Here is a 16400-nt window from a genome sequence, read left to right as displayed (position 1 = left end):
ATATATATATATATATATATATATATATATATCTCTTTGTAATATATATATATATATATATATATATATATATATATATATATATATGCACACACACACACACACACTTTAAGTGCCTTTTCACTATATAACTTTTGTTTTCCTTATTTCAGATTGTATATACAGACATTTGAAGAATAAAATAAATATTTGTTGTATGGTTCTCATATATCATCCTATATGATCTTTACATATAACTCCTATTATACCATGATATTCTGCACTGTAAACTAATGTTCAAGATTAAACATGCATTTCATGGAACGGATTTCAAATACCCTTTAATAGTTAAAAACGTGACACAGTAATGTGTTCCAGTACATACAGGATCTTCTCACTCAATTTCAATGAAATTAGTTTTGTATGATTTGTGTTTAATTCTTAAACTGTGTTTTTTTAAATTGTAGTGTTAGTGGTTATCCCTCTCTGATACCTACTCCAGTCTTTCACATCTTGGAGTGTACACGTTAATCAGTATAATCACGTTAATCACAACACATTTATTAAGAACACAGAGAGATATATGAACATACTCTACACAGCATGTAACAACATGTGCTCAATCCTAGTACAACATTTTACAGCTAATTGACAAGGAAGCTCAGAATAATACTGTAGCACTTGGATTCTGATAGATTCGTCCCACACCTCTAATATAATAAGGACAACATCCAGACACACTTGCTGTAGGACTCGGTCCACCAACATGATGCTCTAAGCAAAAGAGCACTAAAAAGCCGCATTGACCACTACATTCAACTGTAGGGGCCTACGTTAGCTCACACAAATGATATGTAAGGCGCTTTAATACACTTGATAAGGAGCAGAAGCAACTGGACTTCTACAAACGCTCATAACATACTTCACTATATTTAATCGATACATAATAAGGTATTTAATATACTTTTTTATATACATGTCTATTCTCTTAACTTTTGGAATGCTTCATAAGTAATGGTGAAACCATGTCATGATTTAGTGTAAAGGTTGTGAGTCGTTATGGACATTCACAGGCTTGTGAAATATTGACATCTGTTTACGTGAGCAGTGGAATGGATATATATATATATATATAGAGAGAGAGAGAGAGAGAGAGAGAGAGAGAGAGAGAGAGAGGGATATGTTGCATATATTTATGATTCCAGGTGTCAAAATAGAAAAGGGTATTTAAAGTGAATTATACCTTAATTTATTAACTTTTCTTTCAAAGGGAAGGCACCATTTATAATTGCAGAATTCCGGTAGCATTACACATGATCTACTCGGCTTTTAAATGTACCCTCAAGTAATCTTTCTTTTAAATGTATCCTTGAGTAATCTCCTTTCTTTTAAATGTACCATCAAGTAATCTCCTTTCTTTTAAAAAATACCCTCAAGTAATCTCCTTTCTTTTAAATGTATCCTTGAGTAATATCATTTCTTTTAAATGTAACCTTGAGTAATATCATTTCTTTTAAATGTACCTTTTGTTCCTGTTTTGTTTTGTTTTCACTGGCACTTTAACTGCAGCTTTCTTGCCTCTGTCTCATTATTGACACTGGCCTGTTACATGATTCTAGACCATTTTGTTCACAGGTAATGCAAGACATTTTCTAAATCTTAAACGTCATGATGGATCGTAGAACATGATGTAGTACTAATTCTGCTGACACACTGACAGGCCCTGTTTTGAAGTGTGTGCAGAGGCATACACTAGGACATTTTCAGAGATGAACAGCCCAGACACTCCAGAATGATAACTGAACGACTCCTTCCTCTTGCTGGGTTGTTTGTTGCTAGTTTTATGCTGCTACAATTTTTTATCCGCCTCGGTGGTGCCTTTGCACCTGCTTCAAAATATGGCCCTTTGGTGTTAAAGTGGGCAACACTAAGCTGTTGTGAAAAAGAAAAGGAGTGGGCACTTTCACTCAGTGTTCAAATCCGTAAGCTGCTTCATTTGTTCCACTTGCATAGAATGTCTTCTCACAAGTTTCTTTTTGGACTTGAGGTCCGATCTCATAGGTGAACTGGGTGCTACTGGTACTATGGACCGGATGCAGGTAGTAAGCGGGGATGAAGGTTTGCTACATGTGCCAATGTCTGGAATGGGGGGTTGGGGGTTGACATTTAAAGGGGGTAGGCAGCCCGGTCGGGTATGGGAAATGTGGTCCAACAGAATTGTTCCTGAGCCTCTTCTTTCCAAAAGCCCGGGTGCCCTGCGTCGCACAGCCCCAGGAGAAGTGCTGGGGATGCTGTCCAATGACTCCCGGGAACTTGTCAGCAGAGTTAAGGGTGAGGTGTTGTGCTTTCTCCTCTCCAAAGGAGCTTTCCCCGAATCGAAGGACACTGACCCAGAGTCCGAATACAACTGGGAGTCAGAGTCATAATGGTCGTTACCCAGTCTTCTTCTGTAGACCGTATCACGCAGGCTGGCTGGGACTGAAACAGAAATGCTTACATTATCTTGATCAGCGGGTACGGTGCTCCTTCTAGCCAAGGGCTGGTGCTGTGAATGAGATTTCTCATAAGATGGCTTTCTGGAGGCCGGGGCTGACAGTGTGGACGTTATCTTAGAAAACTGATCACCTACAGATGGGAAAGTGGGCCCCCCTTCCTTGCATTCAAAGCTGTCATGTCGCGATAAAGGTGGCCGTTTGGGAAGTGACAGCCCATTGATGCCTGAAATGACCTCTTCCTCTGACGTGGCTCTCTTGGAATCTTCTGCATGTGCAGCAGCAGCAGCAGCAGCAGCTAAAACAGAGGGTGCAATCAAACCCCAGGGCTCAGACTGGAGTCGTTTCAACTGGGGCAGCCTGGCCCGCTTGGGGTTGCATGGCTTTCTAGTGGGAGAGCCCTGTTCGTTGTGTGGTTTGGCAATAGCAATGGTGGTATTGGTGCTAGGTCTTTTGGTCTGGAAGCTGAAGATGCTTTCATGCTGTTTGTCGTTGTTTGGAGATGGGGACGTCTTCAGTTCGATGTCGGAGGGAGACATGCACATCACTGGCGAATATCTGTCCTCCACTTCCGGCGATGGTGGGACATTAAGGTATTGCTTGGTGGTTTTTGTCCCTGACGGTGACTTGTCAGTGGTTATGATAATAACTTCCTTGCCTTTAGCCTTGCAAGCATCAAGCAGGTGTTTCAGAGTCGCTTTGTCGTCGGCATTGATGGCGTACACAAGAGCTGAGGCTCCAGAGTGGTCTTCCAGACTGGGATCCGCTCCATTCTCCAGTAACAAAGACACCACCTCCTGGCCTGCTCTCTCGCTACAGGCGTGCATTAGTGCACTTTTGCCTGCCTTGTCCTGGATATTTGGATCCCCTTTGTTGTCCAGCAGATACTTAACCATTTTGGCTTTGCTTACACTTTGTTGGTCCGCATGTTTAGACATGCAGGCTATCATAAGAGGGGTTTCTCCTCGTTCGTTGCTTTCGTTAATGTACGCACCACCTTCTAAAAGCAGCCTGGTAAGCCTTAGCCTCCGCAGCCACACCGCTTTTAAAAGGGAGTTCCCATCGGTTCTCAGCTCCGTTGCTTCATCCATCTTCTGGGCGAGTATGGGCAGTGCTTGTCACTGAGAAGCCACCAGAGCAACCTGTCAACAAAAGAGTGGGGAGGGAATCATGAACACGTGCCGTGCACCCTGGCCAGTTAACACCCCAAATGTTAAAGGGTTGTGCATTTTAACAAACACGGTCTACCTTTATGCGCATTTAAAAAAAAGATGCTTTCAAAAAGTTTTCTTTCGATCAACAGTGCCAGGAAGAACCTACGGCTTGAAACATGTTGTATGATATTATTTGATCCCACCAGATGGCGATCTAAAATATCTAATACCGAATTGTTGAGTGGACTATTATGAAGAGGAAACATATTTTTAAGATCCTTTTTTTGTTTTGTTTTTTTAGGCTTATCCATTTTGTTTAAAATCTATCATGTCAATAAATTACTATGACTGACGCATTAGATATTTTTAAGGTTCTGACAAAACAAGTGTAATACGTAGCAGCAATACTTGTGCTTTGTCGATCTGGCGACTGCACCGCGTCCGTTCAAACGTCCACAAGTTGCTGTCCAGGGTACTGAATCAAAGCCAAGCGCGTCTGTGCGTACGAGGGTTTTTATAATACATCACTTTAGACGATTCGTTTGAGGTTCATGCTTTTGCCGCTGGTATAGCTGCGTGATCTAGTTTAACCACATTTATGGATCACCCATAACTAGCATTAAACTAATCAGTGTTGCTGAATTAAGAAATAGTACAATACACTAGAATTCAATGACAAGCGTTTCGAATGGACGTCTTTTTCAATGTCTTCCAATGAAAATATTTCTAGTCGAGACTTGTGTTGAAAGGTCGTGTAAGGTCGTGTGTTAAAAAGGTAGTCTATACACGCTCGTTTTCGCTTGGATTTGTGTATTACCTTTATTAAAGCAGTCTGCTTTCTTTTAGCATATGTATGATTACCAACTACAAATAAATCCTTTATAAATATATATATATATATATATATCTATATATATATATATATATATATATATATATATATATATATAATATATATATATCAATTCATATCAGTAAACCTCGAGCTATTTATTTATTAAATATCATGTGTGTATGTATTTATTTTATTTAAATGTTCAAAATGCTAAACTGCAGTGTATTAAAAAGGTGCAAATAAAAAAAAATGTATTGTAGGTCTACAAAAATGTGACTAATTGATTAAAGATATATATGCGACAACGTTTCAGACTACAAGCCGTTCTTCATCTGGATACATTGTTTAGGTACACATTAGTAAGTTGTATTTTCAGCAAGCGAAGTTTTATATCCTGTGCATGCATGTTTATGCGCGGTATGTTTTCTCCGGTACATTTAAAAAAAAAAAAAACGACTTTCTTAGTGTAAAGAAAATGACGTGTTACATGTATGTGCTCACTGCTGTATGTGCAGGTATGTGCTCACCACCAAGGGTTAATCAGCCCCCCCCCCCAACTTAGAGCGACAGCACTTTATGTAATCTGTTTATAAATGACTAATACCATCATAAGCGCAAGCACAACATTCAAACAAAATATTTAACTCACCCCTTGAGACGAAATTCTCTGCAGAGTGAAGACTTCAGTATCCATCATCCCCAATACTTAGTGCTAGAATAGGGTACAAGACCTAATATTTGAAAAGAAAAAACGAAGAATGTATTTTTTTTTAGTATCGCCTCGTTGGGGTTCTTGATAGTTAATCCCTTTTCAAGATTTGTTTTTCCACCGATATCCCAATGACATCCAAATTCGAGCATTCTAATTCTAATGCCGCTGTAGCTGAGTTCCAGCGTGCTGTCCCTTTCCCGAAGCACTGTAGACTAACTGCACAGCTTTCGTTAGGGTAACGCTACAGAACAGCTCAATAGCAGCATTCTTATTATTTCTCACAGTGGGTTTATAAATAACATATTCTTCGCTGGTGAAGGAAACGTGAATGTCATTGACGTCAGCTTTACAGAAATAACCAGCGCGTCTAATGAGAACTTTCTTTTTTCTCCAGCACCAATGATGAAAAACACTAAGCCGGCACTTTCCACTTGTGAATTCCAAATGGGGAACTGTTTTATTTGGCACCTATCACTATTATGATGAAAACAACAGATGTATTTATAGGGCCACAAATACGTTACTGATAAAAACACATGTATTCTTCTTCTTCTTCTTCTTCTTCTTCTTCTTCTTCTTCTTCTTCTTCTTCTTCTCATTATTGTTATTTTAAACGCAAATTACAACGTGTACCGGATTGCAGTATGTAAAATGAAGTACGATGCCAATGTAAGAAATCTAATGTAGTCATTACTTGTGTGGAAATCTTATAGAAACGTAGTTGCTTTGAGATTTGAAACAATACTTAACATATAGGCCTAGAGTATATAAGAACTGGCAAACCATATTTCACTTTATTTTATGACTTGACAGCCATATTGCCAATGAAGAAAAAAAAAAACAGATCGTGTATTTTTTAGTTTATAATGAATAGTGTTTTGTTAAAAGAACAATTTGCTTATCAAAAATAAAGTTGGCTGAAAAGAAACAGTAACCAATTATGCATGAGCCTCTGCTCAATTAGTCACACAAACTCACAAAAAGGCGAAAGCACTGTTTTTGTAGGTGTGTATAAGTGCATTATTTATTTAGTTCGCTAAATTATAAAACAAAGATGCTTTGGCGATTTGTCTTAATGCACACCGGATATCATTGAGTCTGCTCTACAGTTTCACTCAGACGCAAAACAATTAAAGTTGACCACGCGAATCCTCAGCGGTTGTTGCATTGACTGCAGAAGGGCGTTTAATAACAGTGTTGTTTGGGTGTTGGCGTGTGGCTCATACCTGGCTGAAAGAGGCATTGTTTGTACAGCTGTTATTCTGCCAGGTCCTGTTAGAAATGTCTAATCATTTGTGCTGAAGTCATCATTTTCCTCCTTTACAGAGGACTATAGGGATAGCTGTACCTGTCAGATAGGCCTACGTTAATGCGTGGTATAATCACTCATGTGTTTATAAAAGTGTTGTTATACCTGATGAGACGAGACTTGAAGTGATTTTGAACGCCACATCTAATGATAAGATTAACTCTTGTACCCCTTGACGCACGCCGTTCATGCAATACAATGAAGTATTTAAAATAAAGCATACATTTCTACATCAAGCCGTCGTGCCATCTGATCTGCTTTGTGTGGGATCCAGCTCTATCTAACCCCGACATCGCAGCTGTTTATGAATGCAGGGCTCATTTATTTAGCAACCCTGGAAATCTTGCATGATTATTATTATCCGCACCGCTGAAATAGCAATTACTAATGGAGAGAGAGAGAGAGAGAGAGAGTGTTTAGTCCTGGAGTTGACACTATCTAAAAAAAAAAAAAAAAAAAAAAAAAAAAAAAAAAAAAAGACCAATTCGGACACAGACGAATTAAGCGCTCTCCTGTTAGAGGAACCTTTCAAGGCACAGCAGACAATGATCAAGCCGCGATCAGACACTAAGACCGAGCATAAGCATACCTACCAGGACACAGCAGGTAATATACAGAGCTGTATTTCAAATATATATCATTAATTAACGTACAAAAAGAAAGAGCTGGAAGTATCCCAGCACAATAACAGGGGGCTGTTATAATGTAAATAAAGGTATATGTGTTGAGAAATTCAGTTAAAACGATTGGTTAGCACTCCTTTATCCACATTTTTCTTTTAAAAAAGAAAGAGGGGCAAATTAAAGACCGGAGTAAAGGATTATTACCCCGAGTGCCAGGCCTGTCCCGATACTTGTAACTCTTCGTGTGCAGAAAAATATGAAGCTTCTCAAACTTTCATTTATTAAACAGTAAGGTATTAATACGGGGTTCTGTGTAACCATGGCGACGCATCATTGACTGCCCCTTCCACTGTTAGCAATTAGAATAAACATGTCTAAAAACACAATCAAGAGCGTGTATAATCTTTTTGTATTTTGTATTTTGACCAACTACAACTGACATGAACTGATAAGATTTCAAAACAAGCCCAACAAAATATTAATAATAATACAAAGGTCTTCCTTTATGTAGGTTACAATGTAACATGGGAAAAGGCGTGCTGACATGAACAGAAGGGTTTTTTCTTGTTTTTGCAGGGAATCCACGATATAGATAATACTTTATCGACTTGTCCATGGTCACCGCTTTATAACCCGAAACACAAGTGACGTGCTGTAAGGACCTTTCATTGTAAACAATCCCTTTTACGAAGCTGATTTTGTCAAGCGCAAACATTGTTCGATCGTTTACAGCTTACTGAAATTGTCTGTTTTTTTTTTTTTTCACTCAATCGCAGGTAGTTGTACCCACAATCTTTTAGAAAGGACTGATACTTGTGGGAATGGTTAATCAATCTCATCGAAATGTTTGTATACATTGAACTGCAGTTTACCACTAGCAGACTCTGTTGGCAACCCGGTTGCTTTACATTCCCAAGCGGTTGTTTTAACTTCCTTCCCTATACACACACCTCTTTATTTGAATGCCAGTAAATTCGTTTTTAACGGATTGTGGTTTTATAGCGGATCTGCTCACACTTTTAGAGCTCTAATAAACGGACTAGGTAAAAACCAGGAATTATATCCAAACACAGGCTGACGCATAAAACTAGTCACAATTAAAGAGTTTAGGATTCTGAGGGGGAGGGGGGGGGGGGGGGGGGGGGTCTCATTGCTGCCAAGTGTGTAGCAGCACTCATCAATTTTTCCATTACTGCTTCTATAAATACTAATTCTGAGTAGTTTACTGGAGCAATAGCTGTTTTTAATGGACTGTATTGTGCTTACAAGCACTACCCATTTATTTAAGAAGCAGGCAGATGATAACAGGGTGTAGTACAAATGGAGCAATGAGAGTACCAGGGCCAGGGCTTCTTGCAGGGCAATGTGCAAATAGAGCATACCACATGAATTCATGGAGTGCTGTAGTTATTGCACGAATGGAAAACCAGGGTAGACTCATGAAACAACCACAGTCCTCTTATAACAAGAGGAAAAAGATGCTTACATTTAAGTTAAACAGCTGAATTTGGAGTTACTTTCCTTACACCAATCCGCTTACCAGTGCAGTGGGCTTTGGAACAATGTGAGAGTCTAAAACCAATAGCACTGAATACGAAAACGCTATTCAGCATCTGAGCTCTCAACACTTGTTGTGTAAGCATGGCTATGAACTGTTTCAGTGGTGCTGGAGTCAGGGGTTACACGTTTCAGAATTCTGATACGCTTCTCTAAGATTAGTGAGTGTTTTGTTTGAACTGCTCTAGAAACAGATTAGAAATGGTAAGCCTCTTGGCATGTCTTACATTTTATATAGTGAACTGTTTATCCAATTGGGATGAAATATAATTATATAATTATCTCAACTATACATTCATGACCTATCGATGCACAATGGCAGCTGAGCCCCAATATCAGCAACAGCACCACTGTCATTACTATAGGTCCTGAGTTTGGAAATGATGTACCAGTAGTTCTGTTGATAAACCCAGCCAGTCTTCAGAACTTCTTAACCTTATAATGCATTGCTGGGCCATCAGAAGCACTGCTTTCAATGCTGGATATCTTGTTTGTTTGTTTTTTAACAGCAGTGCTGCTTGAGGTGAGATTGTTATTCGGAGACGGCTGTGTGGAGTCTTTAGCCTGGATAGTGTGCAGGTCCCTGTGGAGTCTTTAGCCTGGATAGTGTGCAGGTCCCTGCGGAGTCTTTAGCCTGGATAGTGTGCAGGTCCCTGTGGAGTCTTTAGCCTGGATAGTGTGCAGGTCCCTGCAGAGTCTTTAGCCTGGGGAGTGTGCAGGTCCCTGTGGAGTCTTTAGCCTGGGGAGTGTGCAGGTCCCTGCAGAGTCTTTAGCCTGGGGAGTGTGCAGGTCCCTGTGGAGTCTTTAGCCTGGGGAGTGTGCAGGTCCCTGCAGAGTCTTTAGCCTGGGGAGTGTGCAGGTCCCTGTGGAGTCTTTAGCCTGGGGAGTGTGCAGGTCCCTGCAGAGTCTTTAGCCTGGGGAGTGTGCAGGTCCCTGTGGAGTCTTTAGCCTGGGGGGTGTGCAGGTCCCTGCAGAGTCTTTAGCCTGGGGAGTGTGCAGGTCCCTGTGGAGTCTTTAGCCTGGGGAGTGTGCAGGTCCCTGCAGAGTCTTTAGCCTGGGGAGTGTGCAGGTCCCTGCAGAGTCTTTAGCCTGGGGAGTGTGCAGGTCCCTGTGGAGTCTTTAGCCTGGGGAGTGTGCAGGTCCCTGTGGAGTCTTTAGCCTGGGGAGTGTGCAGGTCCCTGTGGAGTCTTTAGCCTGGGGAGTGTGCAGGTCCCTGTGGAGTCTTTAGCCTGGGGAGTGTGCAGGTCCCTGCAGAGTCTTTAGCCTGGATAGTGTGCAGGTCCCTGTGGAGTCTTTAGCCTGGATAGTGTGCAGGTCCCTGTGGAGTCTTTAGCCTGGATAGTGTGCAGGTCCCTGTGGAGTCTTTAGCCTGGATAGTGTGCAGGTCCCTGTGGAGTCTTTAGCCTGGGGAGTGTGCAGGTCCCTGTGGAGTCTTTAGCCTGGGGAGTGTGCAGGTCCCTGTGGAGTCTTTAGCCTGGGGAGTGTGCAGGTCCCTGCAGAGTCTTTAGCCTGGGGAGTGTGCAGGTCCCTGTGGAGTCTTTAGCCTGGGGAGTGTGCAGGTCCCTGTGGAGTCTTTAGCCTGGGGAGTGTGCAGGTCCCTGTGGAGTCTTTAGCCTGGGGAGTGTGCAGGTCCCTGTGGAGTCTTTAGCCTGGGGAGTGTGCAGGTCCCTGCAGAGTCTTTAGCCTGGGGAGTGTGCAGGTCCCTGTGGAGTCTTTAGCCTGGGGAGTGTGCAGGTCCCTGTGGAGTCTTTAGCCTGGGGAGTGTGCAGGTCCCTGTGGAGTCTTTAGCCTGGGGAGTGTGCAGGTCCCTGTGGAGTCTTTAGCCTGGGGAGTGTGCAGGTCCCTGTGGAGTCTTTAGCCTGGATAGTGTGCAGGTCCCTGTGGAGTCTTTAGCCTGGGGAGTGTGCAGGTCCCTGTGGAGTCTTTAGCCTGGATAGTGTGCAGGTCCCTGTGGAGTCTTTAGCCTGGATAGTGTGCAGGTCCCTGTGGAGTCTTTAGCCTGGATAGTGTGCAGGTCCCTGCGGAGTCTTTAGCCTGGATAGTGTGCAGGTCCCTGTGGAGTCTTTAGCCTGGGGAGTGTGCAGGTCCCTGCAGAGTCTTTAGCCTGGGGAGTGTGCAGGTCCCTGTGGAGTCTTTAGCCTGGGGAGTGTGCAGGTCCCTGCAGAGTCTTTAGCCTGGATAGTGTGCAGGTCCCTGTGGAGTCTTTAGCCTAGATAGTGTGCAGGTCCCTGCAGAGTCTTTAGCCTGGATAGTGTGCAGGTCCCTGTGGAGTCTTTAGCCTGGGGAGTGTGCAGGTCCCTGCAGAGTCTTTAGCCTGGGGAGTGTGCAGGTCCCTGTGGAGTCTTTAGCCTGGGGAGTGTGCAGGTCCCTGCAGAGTCTTTAGCCTGGGGAGTGTGCAGGTCCCTGTGGAGTCTTTAGCCTGGGGAGTGTGCAGGTCCCTGTGGAGTCTTTAGCCTGGGGAGTGTGCAGGTCCCTGTGGAGTCTTTAGCCTGGGGAGTGTGCAGGTCCCTGTGGAGTCTTTAGCCTGGGGGGTGTGCAGGTCCCTGTGGAGTCTTTAGCCTGGGGGGTGTGCAGGTCCCTGTGGAGTCTTTAGCCTGGGGAGTGTGCAGGTCCCTGTGGAGTCTTTAGCCTGGGGAGTGTGCAGGTCCCTGTGGAGTCTTTAGCCTGGGGGGTGTGCAGGTCCCTGTGGAGTCTTTAGCCTGGGGGGTGTGCAGGTCCCTGTGGAGTCTTTAGCCTGGGGGGTGTGCAGGTCCCTGTGGAGTCTTTAGCCTGGATAGTGTGCAGGTCCCTGTGGAGTCTTTAGCCTGGGGGGTGTGCAGGTCCCTGTGGAGTCTTTAGCCTGGGGAGTGTGCAGGTCCCTGTGGAGTCTTTAGCCTGGGGAGTGTGCAGGTCCCTGCAGAGTCTTTAGCCTGGGGAGTGTGCAGGTCCCTGTGGAGTCTTTAGCCTGGGGAGTGTGCAGGTCCCTGTGGAGTCTTTAGCCTGGGGAGTGTGCAGGTCCCTGTGGAGTCTTTAGCCTGGGGAGTGTGCAGGTCCCTGTGGAGTCTTTAGCCTGGGGAGTGTGCAGGTCCCTGTGGAGTCTTTAGCCTGGGGAGTGTGCAGGTCCCTGTGGAGTCTTTAGCCTGGATAGTGTGCAGGTCCCTGTGGAGTCTTTAGCCTGGGGAGTGTGCAGGTCCCTGTGGAGTCTTTAGCCTGGGGAGTGTGCAGGTCCCTGTGGAGTCTTTAGCCTGGGGAGTGTGCAGGTCCCTGTGGAGTCTTTAGCCTGGATAGTGTGCAGGTCCCTGTGGAGTCTTTAGCCTGGATAGTGTGCAGGTCCCTGTGGAGTCTTTAGCCTGGGGAGTGTGCAGGTCCCTGTGGAGTCTTTAGCCTGGGGAGTGTGCAGGTCCCTGTGGAGTCTTTAGCCTGGGGAGTGTGCAGGTCTCTTGGTAACAGTAGAGTTCCACCCCCAGGATTTCAAATTCCAAGACATTAATTAGCATAGTAATACATGAGCTATGGTTTACAATAGACTTCTTGATGATCAGGCTGTGAATTGCATGAGAAATTCAGTGTCTTAGCCCTTGGGAAGTTTCTAGTTTTACCCCAATCTCTGAGCATTTTACATTTGACCTTTTTGTTTGTGAAAAAAAACTGTCCATATTAATCTCAAACTTTACCATTAAAATGAATCTATCCTTTTTCAAAACTGTTTTCTGATGTGATTGTAGGTTCTGACGTTACCCTATATTTTAATAATCAAATTGACTTTTATAGATTTCTTTAACAGATTGAAACCCCTCATTTTAATCACAGTATGTGTGCTAAATCCAGACACACAGGCACTTATCTAGCAGGCATAGAGCACTTTCTTAATCAACCACTAATTACCAAAGGAAGCTGTAACTTTTTACCTTCATATCTTGATTGAGTTAACAAGCAACGTGCATTGATCTCACCTGATTCTATTTGAACCTGCATTTCGTTCTGGCTCTAATCGCCGAATTCAGCTTATTAATTTGCACTGCGTTAGTTTCTAGTATTGCATCACTAATTTAAACAATCTGGTATTCAGTTAAGGCTTAACAACTATTAACTAAAGGTGAAAGGGAGGGAGAGAGATGGAAAATACAAACCAAAAACTAGAAGCCCTAGAATGCTCCATACAACCTTGTGTCAGGCTCTCCCTCATGTCGAGGATGTTTGCTGACGTGCTGTGTTTACACATTTTTTCTCCTAGTTAATTAACATGTGATAAGCACATAATGGCTTCAACCAGCCTGCTATGGGCAATTTCTTTTGTGTCACCGAATTCCCCGTGCATTGATCTGTGCCAGTATGAAAATGCAGCACTGTATTGCACATCATGTGTGGATATACCCAGAGGGACTTTACTCCAGCCCTTCGTGCTAGTGAATTCATGCCAGGCCAGTCAGAGACTGAGAGATAAGAGCCACTGATGCACAGTGACTAGGGGGGCTCAAGAAAACTTGATCTCAGTGTTATGGTTGATTTGGTTCTGTTCCCAAAAGCATGGCTGGCATCTGACCCAAGCTTCTGTCCTATTCTAGTCAATACACTGGGGGTTCCTCTGGGTCAGTGGCTGATTTAGAAGGGCTGTATAAGACGTCTCTGCTCACCTATCTCTGCTTGCGTAATGACGGACAGCACCGGAGGGTACAAATTAAAGCACATTTCTCTTTGGCCATTGCATTTCGTAACTGGGTTAGTCAGATTGGGATACTGAGACACATATGTGGTGGAGAGCTGGCCACAGATTCAGCTCAATTCTAGGTCATTATGATTGACACAGACAGCATCAGGGCACTGGTAGTGTTTCCCAACATGTTTTTGCTTTGCTGAAAATGTTTACTTAAAAGACCCAGAAGAATCAAAATGACATTCTGATGTGTTGGTGTGCCAGCATGATTTGAAAGAGGCTGAGTGCAGCACAGATGTTATAATGCAGTAGCTGGGTTACTTTATAGTGTTAACAAACCATTTGAGAAGCTTATTAGTGTTCCAATATGAGGCTTTCATGAACAAGATAAGTGGATCAGTGTTGGTGCTAGTCACAGCTAATGAACGTGTCCCTTTTAATATAGCTCCTGCGTTTCCTTTTCTTCAGGTGAGGTTACTTCCATTACAACACAGGCTATAGCTGTATACATACTGCAGGGTTTTTGAAGAGGCTTTCGGTGCATTTTTTTTGTCACACTTTTATGTTTAAACAGAAAGGTTCCACTGCATTCGTGTACCAAGCTGGGCTCAGCATGTGTCACTTACTTCAGGAAATTATAAATATCCAACACTTGGTGGTAACAGGCGGGCCAGTTTCCTGCATGGTTACAGTTTAATCGATGCGCTCGAAGAGATTTGCATTTTAACATCTTTCCTCCGTGCAGTGGCAGCAATAATGAGATCATATGCTAAACAGAAAACTCAGTTCATTTTGTTGTCACTGACTATTTTGCAAAGTAGGTTTTGATTCAAAATAGATTCTTTTTAAATTCTTTTTGCATCCTTTTTACATCAATTCTGAATCTGAATGCAAAAAAAAAAGTAATCTTGAGTGAACGGCTTGGGGATATGCAACAGTTAATTAATTAATGTTTTCTTTCTTTATATGAGAAACGGGTTTGTACCTTTTCTCTTAAGTTGAATATTGTCTTGTAAAGTGCTCTTGAGATTGAGGTTTACGGTGAGACATGCAAACATGTGATTATCACAGCGTGTCATGTTTTTAACAAAGCTGTTGCTATGTTAAAAACATGACACGCTATTATAATCACATAAACCATAACACAGCTAAACCATAACATAAAAAGACAGTCAGCCTGGATAGTGGGAAAAAATAGTTCCTGTATAATAATATACAATCTGATCTGACAAAAGGAGTCTTAACATTTATTTTAGGAGGCCGCTCACGATTATAAGGATGGTAAAATAAAAATCCTCCGGGCCGAGTCACTAAAAAAAGAAAAAAAAAAAAAAAAAAAAAAAAAAATATATATATATATATATATATATATATATATATATATATATATATATATCTACCTCATTCAAAAAGCACTGCAAGACAGACCAGCATCATTTTGTAGAAATTGGCTGAGCTCTTCTAAATGATCAAATATCATATCAGTTCTCTTTACCCTTTAGCAGTTTGTGTTTTGCACTGCAGTGTAAGGAGGTCTTGTTTAAATGATATGGTTGCACCCCCCACACCTCCTTTGTTTGTTCAGCCAGGTGGCATGGTGGGATCGGTTCAGGAGGGGGAGGGTGGCAGGAAGCAGCCAGCTCTTCATTTTCAGCTGTTTCAATCTCATCTGTTACAAAACAATTTTCACGGCCATCACCACGTTCATCAAGGATATGACAGGAACAATTTTCATCTCCCAGATGCTTGGTATTGATGCCTCAACCTTGCATGGAAGACAGGCTCTAAGCAGTAAAGATAGGGAGGAAGACACATGGAAAAGAAAACTAGCAAAGAAATTGAAATCCACGTCCTGTCTTTGATTCTGAAAGTGATTTAGTTAATCAAACTATATTATTGAGCACCATAGTATTTACTCAAGACCTATAGATTATATAGACTGAAAGCATTTTTTTTTTGTTGTATATTAATAATGGATAATACCTGCTTTCAATCCAAAGAGAACTATGTGCCCGATATTGCAAAATCTATTTGAAGCTTTGAAGTAATAGATTTGATATGCAAGGTCTGGAGCCACATCTCATAGATAATAATTATTATTATTTGAAGGTGTTTTGTCTGACTAATCTGGCATTAACAATACTGGAGTCCAAGCCTAGAACAGAAAGAGTATTGAGAGAGTACTGAGAGAGTATTGAAAGAGTATTGAGAGAGTATTGAGAGAGTTTTGAAAGAGTGTTTTAGACAGATTGTTTTGTAAAATCCTACGGATTTCATTGCTGCAGCCATCAATGAAACGTTGCCAAAAGAGACAGTGTTCCTATGTGTGTGTGTGTGTGGTCCTGATGTTGCTGTGGTAACAAACCACTAAATTATAAAAAGAAAAAGCACACTGAAGAATTGTGGGAGTCATCAGGTTTTGACACCAAGAAGCAGTCAGTGATGAGCCCATGACTGTCAATGGCAGGGGCTTTCACAGAGTGAGGTCGAGGTAATTAAGAAGCTGCCAATCCAACAGGCCACTCCATTTCTTTATAGGATGGCTGAAGAGGAGACTTGTCTTTCATTTAATACAGAGCCAGTTTCACAATGCTGTGATAGCAATTGCTGTGCACTGAAACAGATTTCCAAAGCCTGTACTTGTCAATTTTTTTTTTTAGCAAAAGCTGAAATAATTGAGCCTCAAAACATGTTACAGAAAATAATAAATAAAAAAAACAGAGTGGATAGATATTGATCACTAGAGAGCAGTGAAAGACACTTTTTTTTTTTTTTTGAAGGAATAGGACATTTCCCTCATAATTTATTAAATCTACACACCCAATGTAACGAATTTCAAATAAACTTGTTGAATCCCAGTTAAGTGACGTTGCAATACATTCATAGCTTATTTGGGAGCACTAGAAAATGAAATAGATTAAAATGACTTTGGCAGCGTTGTTCTTGAATATTGCACATTGCGTTTCAGAAGTGCTACAGCGTCGATGTAAACTCTGACAGCAGCATTCAGGACTGACTGCAATGGGTAATTGTTCAGCTTCATTATCTGACCAGTGTTTGAAATAACATGTGGGAGGGGGATCTTCAAACACCCAGATGGAAAGGA

At 42.2% G+C, this 16400-nt stretch overlaps 1 protein-coding gene across 1 annotated transcript; it reads right to left on the bottom strand.

The window, feature by feature from the left end:
- Positions 1–1479: 1479 nt before the first annotated feature.
- LOC121295017 (ankyrin repeat domain-containing protein 34C-like) lies at positions 1480–5510 on the bottom strand. The gene is made up of 2 exons (XM_041219289.1): positions 5110–5510; positions 1480–3613 (listed from the first exon to the last, which is right to left on the bottom strand). Exon 2 carries the CDS (start codon positions 3560–3562, stop codon positions 1943–1945), a length of 1620 nt encoding a protein of 539 aa, XP_041075223.1. The 5' UTR covers positions 3563–3613; positions 5110–5510; the 3' UTR covers positions 1480–1942.
- Between the last annotated feature and the right edge of the window lie 10890 nt (positions 5511–16400).

The sequence above is a fragment of the Polyodon spathula genome, chromosome 19 (genome assembly GCF_017654505.1).
Source record: "Polyodon spathula isolate WHYD16114869_AA chromosome 19, ASM1765450v1, whole genome shotgun sequence".
NCBI lineage: Eukaryota > Metazoa > Chordata > Actinopteri > Acipenseriformes > Polyodontidae > Polyodon > Polyodon spathula.
Note: the sequence above shows the minus strand (reverse complement) of the source record. Positions and strands in the feature narration are given on the sequence as shown.